This window comes from Lithobates pipiens, unplaced genomic scaffold (assembly GCF_037356315.1).
Source record: "Lithobates pipiens isolate NorthernLeopardFrog02 unplaced genomic scaffold, aLitPip1_a1.2 Scaffold_23, whole genome shotgun sequence".
In the NCBI taxonomy this organism is placed as follows: Eukaryota; Metazoa; Chordata; class Amphibia; order Anura; family Ranidae; genus Lithobates; species Lithobates pipiens.
The window spans coordinates 193,180,809-193,193,840 of record NW_027507785.1 but is presented as its reverse complement, the minus strand read 5'-3'; the positions used below and the strand labels follow the sequence as shown (position 1 = coordinate 193,193,840).

Here is a 13,032-nt window from a genome sequence, read left to right as displayed (position 1 = left end):
CAGAGCTGCGAGACGCGACTCCCGTGCGCATGCGCGGGAGTGACGTCATCGCGGCTGCGCCGCTGTGATTCATCGGAGCTGCGAGACGCCACCAGCAACATGGATGCGGCGGACTACAGGGGGACAGCGGCGACTTCGCTGGCTCCTTTGTCAGGTAAGTGACACATAATGAGCTACTATGCGATGCATAGTAGTCCATTATGCTTTACCTTTGCAGGGAAAAAAAGAGGAAGTAAACCCATCAGGGTTTACTTCCTCTTTAATTTTATACCACTGTGATCTTGTTCTTTTAGGGCCCATGCACATTATTGTGTTGAGGTAATGCATAAAGTATGAAGGCATAAACCAATCTTAGATTTAGATTAACACCATGACAATGACATTTTGATCTGTGGCCATGTTCTTGTCGTCATTCCTATTTGTCTTCCATTTGTTTGTACTGTATATTATCTAAAATTTTCTAAAGATTAAAAAATATTATCTAAGAGAAAAAGAAAGAAACAAACAATCAAAAGAAATGTCTTAGTTATCTTAAAATGTATAAGATCATTCTGAAAGTTTGTGTTTTTTTAGTATCATTCAGTTTACCTTTTTAGTGAACTATAGTCATCAGTCACTAATATTTTGTATTTTATATCCAGGGCTCTCAAAGTTGTCAAACGCTATAATTATACAGTAGAATTTAGTGGGGTTGGAAAACCACCACCGGAATATGAAGATGTGGGCTTTTGCTCTCAGATTGCTGTATTTATTAAGAACTACACTGAAAGTGAAGAATTGATCAATATTAAAAAGCAATACAAAAGCATTTACAAAACAGTAAGTATAATACTTTATGCACAAAGACTGTTCTGGTGTCCCTTGGCCTGTATGTAGGTTCATAAATAATTGAATATTATCTAAACCCAGAAACAAAAATGTAATATTTTGTAGCTTACCAGTCATTAAATGTTGTGGCTGCACTAGTTCTTTTTTTAAAGCAGTAGTAACCTGCACTTTAAAAAAAAAAAAAAAACCCTGCAAGACAATGGCATAATGTGTTAGTATGCATCGCATACTGGCACATTATGAGAGACTCACCTTAAAACAAAGCACTCCAGCAGCGTGCTGCTACAGCTGACAGGGCTTCTATTTTTCCTTGTTAAAAGATTTTATTGCATGTACAAATGACATACATATTAGATACAATAATGATAATACAATCAAGGTAATGAAGTTTACTCACACATATCCAAAAGTATCATTATCTGAATTCATTCAAGACATAAATGGTAAGTTATTAATAATTCCTTAACTAATAATAATATTATTAATAATTTGTAAATCAAGGCCCTTGCAAAATTAGGTGCAATCCTCGGAACTATAATAAGATCGAAACAACTTGTATGCATATTTTTATAATGATATGTGCGTATGAGTATAGTAAAAGAAAAGAAGATAAGAGAGAAATGAAAAGATACAAAGCGAAAAAAGGAAAGGAAGAAAAGAAAGAAGGGAAGGAATCTGCGGAATTGGACCGAGAGCCGCTGCTATTTCTGAAATGAATGTATTCAGGATGATATCTTCTCAATCAACTACCATGGCAAAAGCACTTTCAAGTCAAAAGATGGAGATAAAAAGTTATCTATCCAAGGCTGCCATATTTTTTCAAATTTAGGAATCGTGTTTGACTCAAGAGCTATCCATTTAGCATGAGACATAGTATTGTTCATTCTTTTCACAGCTTCATTAGTCACCAAGTCATTCTGTGTAAAATGTGTTTCTTGTATGCACACAATGTGTGCTTTTTTGGCCTGAAATGTTCTAAAAGCTTTCGTACGCTTTTGCGGAATATTTAGACCCTGAACATTCAGGGATAGAATAGAGTGTTCGTTTCTCGACCCAATGTCCGCGGAAAAAGATAGAAGTAAGGGAAAGAAAAGTTTAGAAAGACCTGGAATGGGTAAGGAACAAAAGATATGTGAGATCATGTAATAAATAGGTACAATAAAGATGTTAAATCATTCAAGGTGTACCCGTGATGTAGGACAATATCCTCCATCAGGCCGCGTACACACGGGCGGACTGTTCGCCCAACCTTGTCCGCTGAACAGTGTTTGGGCGGACAGTCCGCTCGTGTGTGGGCTTTCAGCGGACAGTTTCAGCGGACAGTTGGACGGACAAAGTCTTTCGGAAATTCCGAAAAACTGTCCGCTGAAACTGTGTTTGAGCGAACAGTCCGCCCGTGTGTGGGCTTGTCCGCTGTACTTTCGAAATGAGCGGACTGTTCCCGCTCGGAAAGTCCGCCCATTTCGAGCGCGTGTACAGGTAGGCGGGGCCCGCGAAGGAGACGTCGCGGGCTCCGCCGCCTGGAATGGGCTTAAAGGGGAACCCCAACGCCGAAAAAAATCGGCGTGGGGGTTCCCCCCAAGTCCACACCAGACCCTTGTCCGAGCACGCTACCCGGCCGGCCAGGAAAGGGGGGCGAGCGAGCGCGCCCCCCCTCCTGAGCCGTACCAGGCCGCGTGCCCTCAACATGGGGGGTGCCTTGGGGAAGGGGGGGCCGCGCGGCCCCCCCACCCCAAAGCACCTTGTCCCCATGTTGATGAGGACAAGGGCCTCTTCCCGACAACCCTGGCCGTTGGTTGTCGGGGTCTGCGGGCGGGGGCTTATCGGAATCCGGGAGCCCCCTTTAAGAAGGGGGCCCCCGGATACCGGCCCCCCACCCTATGTGAATGAGTATGGGGTACAATGTACCCCTACCCATTCACCTGTGAACTAAAGTACAATAAAAAACACAACACAGAGAAAAAAATATTTTATTGCACAGCTCCGGGGGTCTTCCGTCTTCGGGGGTCTTCTCGCCGGACTCCTCCGCTATGTGTGTGTAGCTCTTTTACTAGCGGAGGAGTCCGGCTTTCTTCCTCCCCGCCGCCGGCCTCTTCTCCCGACTTCGGGGGTCTTGTCCCCCTCTTCGGTTCTTCTGCCGGGCCACCGCGCCTGGTCCGGTGGCCCGGTCTTCTGTCGCCGTCTTCCGTTCTTCTGTCGCCGCCTTCGGTTCTTCTGCCGGGCCACCGCGCCTTCTTGTAGCTCTTTTACAGGCGGTGGCCCGGTCTTCTGTCGCCGCCGCCGCCGCCGCCTTCCGTTCTTGTTCTTCTTCTTGTTCTTCTTCTTCTCCTGGAGATGTTGACTCGACGAGCTCTCCGGCCGGAATGCCAGGGACACGCTCCGCTGCCACTTATATAGTGACAATGGGGCGGTGTCACATGGTATATGTCACATGGGTTGGTCACATGGGTTGATGTCACATGGGGACTATGACATCGTAAGGGGGCGGGGTCACCATGTGACCAACCCATGTGACATATACCATGTGACACCGCCCCATTGTCACTATATAAGTGACCGCACAGCGCGGCTCTGGCATTCCGGACGGAGAGATCGTCGAGTCAACATCTCCAGGAGAAGAAGAAGAAGAACAAGAAGAAGAACAAGAACGGAAGGCGGCGGCGGCGGCGACAGAAGACCGGGCCACCGCCTGTAAAAGAGCTACAAGAAGGCGCGGTGGCCCGGCAGAAGAACCGAAGGCGGCGACAGAAGAACGGAAGACGGCAACAGAAGACCGGGCCACCGGACCAGGCGCGGTGGCCCGGCAGAAGAACCGAAGAGGGGGACAAGACCCCCCAAGTCGGGAGAAGAGGCCGGCGGCGGGGAGGAAGAAAGCCGGACTCCTCCGCTAGCAAAAGAGCTACACACACATAGCGGAGGAGTCCGGCGAGAAGACCCCCGAAGAGGGAAGACCCCCGGAGCTGTGCAATAAAATATTTTTTTCTCTGTGTTGTGTTTTTTATTGTACTTTAGTTCACAGGTGAATGGGTAGGGGTACATTGTACCCCATACTCATTCACATAGGGTGGGGGGCCGGTATCCGGGGGCCCCCTTCTTAAAGGGGGCTCCCGGATTCCGATAAGCCCCCGCCCGCAGACCCCGACAACCAACGGCCAGGGTTGTCGGGAAGAGGCCCTTGTCCTCATCAACATGGGGACAAGGTGCTTTGGGGTGGGGGGGCCACGCGGCCCCCCCTTCCCCAAGGCACCCCCCATGTTGAGGGCACGCGGCCTGGTACGGCTCAGGAGGGGGGGCGCGCTCGCTCGCCCCCCTTTCCTGGCCGGCCGGGTAGCGTGCTCGGACAAGGGTCTGGTGTGGACTTGGGGGGAACCCCCACGCCGATTTTTTTCGGCGTTGGGGTTCCCCTTTAAGCCCATTCCAGGCGGCGGAGCCCGCGACGTCTCCTTCGCGGGCCCCGCCTACCTGTACACGCGCTCGAAATGGGCGGATTTGCCTCCGCCTTACGTGGGCGAGTCCGTTCATTTCAAAAGTTGAGCGAACTGTTTGCCCAACCTTGTTCGTCAAACAGTCCGCTCGTGTGTGGGCAAGTCCGCTCATGCAAATTTTGAGCGGACTGTTTGATGAAACTGTTTGCCGAACAAGGTTGGGCGAACAGTCCGCCCGTGTGTACGCGGCCTCAGGGGAAATGTTGCCAACACTGAATCCCCTCATAATAAAACTGGGGATCCGTTGAAGGCGAATTGGGGAGCATGGATCAGGATCAATTGGGGAGGGATGGATCAGGTACAAGGCTCAGAGTCCAGGGTTCAGGGAACGAACAGGTTCACAGCGCAAGGAAGATACCAAGGCCAAAATCTTCCTTGCGCTGTGAACCTGTTCGTTTCCTGAACCCTGGACTCTGAGCCTTGTACCTGATCCATCCCTCCTGTGACCCATCCATCCTCTCCTTGTCCTGTTTCTCTTCCATCCCCAGCTGCTGAACCCCGTTGTCGACCCTGGCCTGGCCCTGTTTATGATTCCGTTGTTCCTGGGCTTTTCTGTTCATATATACCTACCTACTTACATCTGGAGTGAATCCATTGGGTTTTTTTCTGGAGTCGGCTGCATGTGATCAAACGAATTGGACAACTGCTCTATTCGCATGTGGAAATAAAGACTCCTGCACACCGAGAGTGTGAACACGCGCATTTGACCATCTGAGAATTCAGAGGTCCATCAGAGCTGGTAAGAGTTTATTCCTACTGGCAGAAGGAGTGTCACATACAAGCAATTAGCGGTCTTTCCACATGGTGTTCCCGCTCTACATGCTCTTCTGTTGTCATATATGACCAATACGTGTGGACTTTTGTATTTTGCGCTGCACCATTTATATTAATTGAACTTATTGTATAGACACACCAATATGAATCACATAGGTCAAATTATAAAATAAAAATAAGGAATAATAAAAATGAAAAATAAAAGTAAAATAAAAAGAATATGAAGGATAATGATCCCAAAAAAAAATATGTATAAAAAGTTGGAGTGATATGATTTTTAGAAGGGATTTTAGGCTCCTTTACATATTGTGACCAAGGTCTGGAATAATTCGATAATATGCAGTCCATTAGTTATTGGGAGTAGGTTTATCTACCAATGATAATGGAATTCTTCATGAATTCTTTTCCATTAAAGGATTATATTTGCAACTTCCCTCTTTGCGTTTTTCATTCCATAACATCTTCTTTTTCTTGAGGTGGGGATGCATGTCTACTTCTTTTGTGTTGGTGTTGATCTCCATTTTTCTCCACATATTGAGAAGAATTTCTTTGTGAGGAAGTAGATGCTGTTCTTCTTTCTGTCATGAATTCATTAGTTGTATGTTCAATATTTCCCACTTTCATTTCAAGTGCTGCTGTGCGGTCCAATTCTCCTTTGTAAGATTTTCAGTGATTTGCTCTGAAGTTTGTTTAACGCTTTATGTAATATTTTTTCAAATTGCTTCAAAATGTTTTGAGGTGAAATAGAATCTTGTGGGGCTGAATGAGATACAGATAATTCATTGTCTGAATCTCCTGAGGAAACAGGCTGTATTAGGTTCAATTTCAATTGTTGTTTAGTACAGCGTACAGCGTGCTGAGGTGTTTGAGGCTGCTTCTGAGGTAATTTGCGCCATTTTAGGTGACACCCGCACTAACCTAACTTAGTTTTTGTTTTAATGCGGGCACCATTCTTATATTAAAATGTTCCTCTCACCTCTCCGGTATATGGGATGATATTTCCGTTAATTGAATGTCCGCTGGGTTACCTCTATTCAGCGGGTAATCTCCCCACTTAGCAGAGCTCTAGCTGAACATGTCTGCCCTGCTAGACTCCGCCCACGCACTCCAGGGCTTCTATTTTTATCATGTCTTCCTTCTGGGTCTGAGTGCTCCGGCCAACTGATTGGCCGAACCGTGATGATGCCACTCCTGCGCATGCGCACGGGAGTCACAGCGGCACGGAGCCTTGAAGGGATATCTCCTCAGCACATGCGCCGGTGACGTCACCGGCTGCATGTGTGAATATCTCCTAAACATCTCCTTTACTACCACTTTAAGGTGAGTACGTTTTCCACAAGTATAGAAAATACCTGTTGGTCTTTATAGAAATTGTGTGTCCTTGTAACTTCTCAATCTCAAACCATTTTATTAGCCTTCCTAGCTATCTTCTGTGAACTACAAAACACCTCCTCCCTGAGTACTAAAAATAGCAAAGAGGGGGGTGTTTGTAGTACAAAAAAGGAAAGGACAACAATGTTCTTCCATAGATACTGTACAGAGAGTGAGTGTTGTCACCCTAGGACAGGAAGTGTGTTGTTGGCAGGATTACCAAGTGAAAATAAGGTAAAAAAGCCATAAAGAAAACTAATGCAATCAGCCCATCTAAGCTCTGATTTCTGTTTTTGGGTTTATATATACATTAACTACTTAAGGACCGGAAGGATTTGTCCCCTTAACCACTTCAGCCCCGGACCAATAAACAGCCTAAGGACCAGAGGTCTTTTTCCAATTTCGCACTGCGCTGCTTTAACTGGTAATTGCGCGGTCATGCAATATTGCACCCAAACGAAATTTGCGTCCTTTTCTTCCCACAAATAGAGCTTTCTTTTGATGGTATTTGATTGCCTCTGCGATTTTAATTTTTTGCGATATAAATGGAAAAAGAGCGAAATTTTTGAAAAAAAAATATATTTTCTTTTTTTGTTATAAGAAAAATCGAATAAACTAAATTTTAGTCATACATTGAGGGCAAAATGTATTCAGCCACATGTCTTTAGTAAAAAAAAATGTCAATAAGCGTATATCTGTTGGTTTGCGCAAAAGTTATAGCGTCTACAAACTAGAGTACATTTTCTGGAATTTGCACAGCTTTTAATTTATGACTGCCTATCTCATTTCTTGAGGTGCTAAAATGGCAGGACAGTACAACCCCCCCCAAATTACCCCATTTTGGAAAGTAGACACCCCAAGGAAATTGCTGATGGGTATGTTGAGCCCATTGAATATTTTTTTTTTTTTGTCCTAAGGGATTGAATAATGACAAAAAAAAAAAAATATCACTAAATGATATATTGCTCACACATGCCATAGTTATATGTGGAATTGCACCCCAAAATATATTCCACTACTTCTCCCGAGTATGGGGATACCACATGTGTGGGACTTTTTGGGAGTCTATTCGCGCACGGCACCCCGAAAACCAATCACTGCCTTCAGGATTTCTAAGGGCATACATTTTTTATTTTACTCCTCACTACCTATCACAGTTTTGAAGGCCATAAAATGCCAAGATGGCACAAAACCCCCCCAAATGACCCCATTTTGGAAAGTAGACACCCCAAGCTATTTGCTGAGGGCCATGTTGAGACCATTGAATATTATTTTTTTTGTCCCAAGGGATTGAATAATGACAAAAAATAAAAATATTTTTTTTTTTTACAAAAAGTTGTCACTAAATTATATATTGCTCACACATGCCATGGTTATATGTGGAATTGCACCCCAAAATACATTTTGCTGCTTCTCCTGAGTACGGGGATACCACATGTGTGGGACTTTTTTGGAGCCTAGCTGCGTACGGGGCCCCCGAAAACCAATCACCACCTTCAGGATTTCTAAGGGTGCAAATTTTTGATTTCACTCCTCGCTACCTATCACAGTTTCGAAGGCCATAAAATGCCAAAATAGCACAAAACCCCCCAAAATGACCCCATTTTGGAAAGTAGACATCCCAAGATATTTACTGAGAGGCATGTTGAGTCCATGGAATATTTTATATTTTGCCACAAGTTGCGGGAATAGTACAAACTTTTTTTTTTTGCTCAAAGTTGTCACTAAATGATATATTGCTCACACATGCTATGGGCATATGTGAAATGACACCCCAAAATACATTCTGCTGCTTCTCCTGAGTACAGGGATACCACATGTGTGGGAATTTTTGGGAGCCTAGCCGCGTACGGGACCCCGAAATCCAAGCACCGCCTTCAGGATTTCTAAGGGCATTAATTTTTTATTTCACTCCTCACTACCTATCACAGTTTTGAAGGCCATAAAATGCCAAGATGGCACAAAACCGCCCCAAATGACCCCATTTTGGAAAGTAGACACCCCAAGCTATTTGGTGAGGGGCATGTTGAGACCATTGAATATTTTTTTTTTTTTTTTGGTTCCAAGGGATTGAATTTACAAAAAGTTGTCACTAAATTATATATTACTCACACATGCCATGGTTATATGTGGAATTGCACCCCAAAATACATTTTGCTGCTTCTCCTGAGTATGGGGATGCCACATGTGTGGGACTTTTTGGGAGCCTAGCTGCGTACGGGGCCCCAAAAACCAATCGCCACCTTCTGGATTTCTAAGGGCGCAAATTTTTGATTTCACTCCTCACTACCTATTACAGTTTCGAAGGCCATAAAATGCCAAAATAGCACAAAATCCCCCCAAATTACCCCATTTTGGAAAGTAGACACTCCAAGCTATTTGCTGAGAGTCATGTTGTCTGAACAAAAAAAAAGATTGATCGTGGGTATGCCCACCATTAGAATACCTCCCTTCATCCACCCACTTCTAATGATGGACATACATGAACCATTTATATATGCCGAAGCATGGGGGCATCCTCCCACAAAAAAGTTATGCCGCGTACATACGTTCAAACTTTTCCACGGGCAAGCCCTTCGTCGGAATTTTGACTGTATGTATGCGGCATTAGGAGCAAAATCACTCCTCCACCCCTTATGCCCCCATTCTTCGGCATATATGCTCTTTTTTAACTGTGGTGGTGAAATCGCCTCCTACAGCACTGGAGTCACGGCTTTATGTATCGTGGGAGCAAACGCTGTTGCTGTCAAGATAAATAAATCCGTGCTGCAGCTGAATGGCGTACCTGCTAAGCAAATTATGGTTAACGTTAAAACAAAGTAACATTACAGTATAACAGTAAAACCTTACCATACCATACCTGCAAAGCAAATGCCAAAAAAAACAGTAAAAAATAAAACATTTTTTAACACAACCTGTGCCTAAAATATATATATGCCGAAGCATGGGGGCATCCTCCCGCAAAAAAGTTATGCCGCGTACATACGTTCAAACTTTTCCACGGGCAAGCCCTCCGTCGGAATTTTGACCGTATGTACGCGGCATTAGGAGCAAAATCGCTCCTCCGCCCCTTATGCCCCCATGCTTCGGCATATATGCTCTTTTTTAACTGTGGTGGTGAAATCACCTCCTACAGCACTGGAGTCACGGCTTTATGTATCGTGGGAGCAAACGCTGTTGCTGTCAAGATAAATAAATCCACGCTGCAGCTGAATGGCGTACCTGAAAACATGAAAAATGGTTAACAATAAAACACAGTAAACAGTAAAGTATAAAAAATTCGAGAGAAGAGAGATAGAGAGAACAATAAAACGACAACTATTTTTGGTTTTTATATTTTATATTTTTTGGGGTTTTTTTATTTTACTTTTTTTTGTTTTTTATACACTTTTTTTTGAACTGTAAACTGTAACAACTGTAACATTTCGGGTCTCCCCCAAATGCGATGGCATCTTGGGAGACTCTGTGTTAGTGTGCCTAGCTTGTGAAATGCTGTACCCTACGCTAATACTTCACTAGTGTGTGGTAGCGTTCAAAACACTGACCAAGGCAAAGACCAGGATTGCCAGGACAGCATGGACAATAACAACGGGTGTCACGCCTATATCCGCGCTTGGTACAGACAGGACATCTTTTTTGGGGGGCTCGTTGGGTAGGGGTACTCGGGATGGCATAAGAATAATGTCTCTCATGCAGTCGGCTTACTGCATTTGGTTGGGAATGGTGAGGTGCAGAACCGTCTGGATACAGAAGCTCTGTGACAACCTCTCTTTGGAAGAAAAGAAAGGTTAAAGTCCCGCCTGAGGTTTTGTATAGCACAAAAGCATTCAGCAAAGCCAATTGAAATAAGTAAGCAGACACTTTTTTGTACCAGCGTCTGGCCTTACGGGAAACTAGATACGGCGCCAACAACTGGTCATTGAGGTCCACCCCTCCCATATTTTTGTTATATTCGTGGACACAGAGGGGTTCCTCCACAATACCAGTCGCTGTAGGAATTTGGACAGTCGTGTCTGCATGAAGGGAGGTAAGAACGGAAACATTCTTATTATCCCTCCACTTCATAGCGAGCAAATTATTACACCGATAGGAGGCTCTCTCCCCCAGCCTAAGACGGGAATCTACAAGCCGCTGGGGAAAGCCCCGGCGATTAGGTCGCACGGTGCCACATGCTCCAATCTGATTATCAAACAAGTGACTAAACAGTGGCACGCTGGTGTAATAATTGTCCACGTACAAGTGGTACCCCTTTCCGAATAAGGGTGACACCAAGTTCCACACTATCTTGCCAGCGCTTCCTATGTAGTCAGGGCAGTTCTCCGGCTCTACGTAACTATCTTTACCCTCATAAACCATAAAGCTCCATGCATAGCCTGTGGCCCTGTCACAGCACTTATAGAGCTTGAACCCGTATCTGGTACACTTGTTGGGAATGTACTGTTTGAATGACAAGCGACCAGTAAACTTAATCAGGGACTCATCAACGCAGACAACTTTTTGGGGAGTAAACAAGTCTGCAAAACGTTGGTTGAAGTGGTTTATGAGGGGCCGAATTTTGTAGAGCCGATCGTATTCAGGGTCTCCACGATGACGACAAAGTTCATTGTCACTGAAGTGCATGAACCGCAAGATCTGCTCGTATCGTTTCCTGGACATGTAGTTAGAGCACACGGGCATGTGGTCAGTCGGATGCGTGGACCAATAAGCCCGCAACGTCATGAATTTATGTGTGCCCATGTTGAGGGAAAGGCCCAGAAAGGTCTTAAATTCGGAAACCGTAACTGGTTTCCAATCTCTGGCAAGGGAAGGCAACTGGGGATTAGCGGCGATGTGTTGACCAGCATATAAATTGGTTTGGTCCACAATAGATCTATAGAGATCTTCCGTGAAATACAGAGAATAAAAATCAAGTGGCGTAAAATCATCTGTATCCACCTGAATACCGGGTTGGGCAGTGAATGGTAGAAGTACTGGTGCTGCAGAAGTGGTGGGCACCCAATCAGGATTGGCGAATTCTGCAGGAAGGGCACTATGGGAACGACGGGCCTGTCTTTGTCGTCTTCTTGGTGGCAGCGGTACACTACTTGTGCTTGCCACCTCGCCAGCTTGAACTGCACTTATGGGACTCGCCACGTCACCACGTGATACTGCAGTGCTGGATGTACGTCCAGGGTGTACTAGGCCGCTGGTGCTTGCCAGTTCACCAAAAGGATGAGCGGCGCTAGTACTGGCTCTATACTCCATACAAGGGACTTGCGGTTCCTGCACCTCAACAACATCAGAAGATCGGGGTCGGGTACGCCTGACGTTAGCAGGGACCTCATCTTCGTCGTCAGAGCTATCTGTCATGGAGGCGCTGTCCTCTACAGGTTCGTATTCTGAGCCTGAATCTGACAGATCAGTGTCTTCCTCTTCGCTATCTGTCATGCTCAGAAACGTGTAGGCCTCTTCACTAGTGTACCTTCGCTTTGCCATTTTGGGCTCTAAATTTAGGGGTACACTAGTGAGACTCACAGGTAAAAAAAGCACCTAGCCTGTCAGCGACTGTATCAAAACGCTACAAAATAAACTGTTAGCGATCACAGGGATCAAGCCTGACTCTGCGAACGCTGCAGTTATGTGTGTTGTGTTTTGTAAGTGACAGTGATCGATCGATACTGCACTTGGGTGGGCTGGGCTGGGCTGAGCGGAGGGGCAAAACGCAGGTGCTAGCAGGTATCTGGATTGATCCTGCTAACAATGCGTTTTTTTAGAACCCTAAATTGCTGGGCACGCTAGTATAGATCTGATCAGATCAGATATTGATCTGTTCGGATACTATACCACTAAGGGAGGTGTATGCTTTGCGCGTGGGTGTTAGCGGTACTGGCACTAACCTAGCACTGCCTGGGGTGACGCAGACCCTTTCTGATCCTAAAACCGAATTGATATCACCCGCCGGGTGATCAGGGGGTTAAACCTTTATTAGGTAATAAATGGCGGGTACCCTGATACTATAAAAAGCAAACTACCTAACCAGCGTCACCCGTAACACTTATATGGTGATCACTGGTGAAAGGGTTAACTAGGGGCAATCAGGGGGTTAAAACCTTTATTGGGTATTTATATGGGGGTACCTGGCGCTATATAAAAACCTGACGGGGAACCTAAATAACTAACTGGCTAACCAGCATCACCAGTGAACTTATACAGCGATCGCTGGTGAAAGGGTTAACTCTAGGGGCAATCAAGGGGTTAAAACCTTTATTAGGTTATATATCGGGGTACCTAACGCTATAAAAACCTGGCGTTGAACCTAAAAAAAAAAACTAGCTTCCTAGCGGGACCAGTGACACTAATGCAGCGATCAGAAAAACGATCGCTTAGTGACACTGGTAAAAGGGGGTGAAAGGGTTAACTGGGAGGGCAATCAAGGGGTTAAACCTTTATTAGGGGGGGTAGGGGGCTACCCTGGACCTAAAGGGGCCTAACACTAGCTGCCCTGACACTTTACAGTCACAACTGACACTAAATGCAGTGATCAGTAAATAAATGACCACTGCAATTAGTGACACTGTGACTGGGGGGGGCGGGG

At 45.4% G+C, this 13,032-nt stretch overlaps 1 protein-coding gene across 1 annotated transcript in view; it reads left to right on the top strand.

Annotated features, from left to right (window-relative positions):
• Window positions 1-13,032, top strand: part of HENMT1 (HEN methyltransferase 1) — a 168,647-nt gene that overhangs the window by 152,421 nt on the left and 3,194 nt on the right. The window contains exon 7 of the mRNA XM_077452707.1: window positions 642-819. Within this exon, the coding sequence (XP_077308833.1) occupies window positions 642-819 (178 nt within the window). The remainder of the gene's footprint in view (window positions 1-641; window positions 820-13,032) is intronic.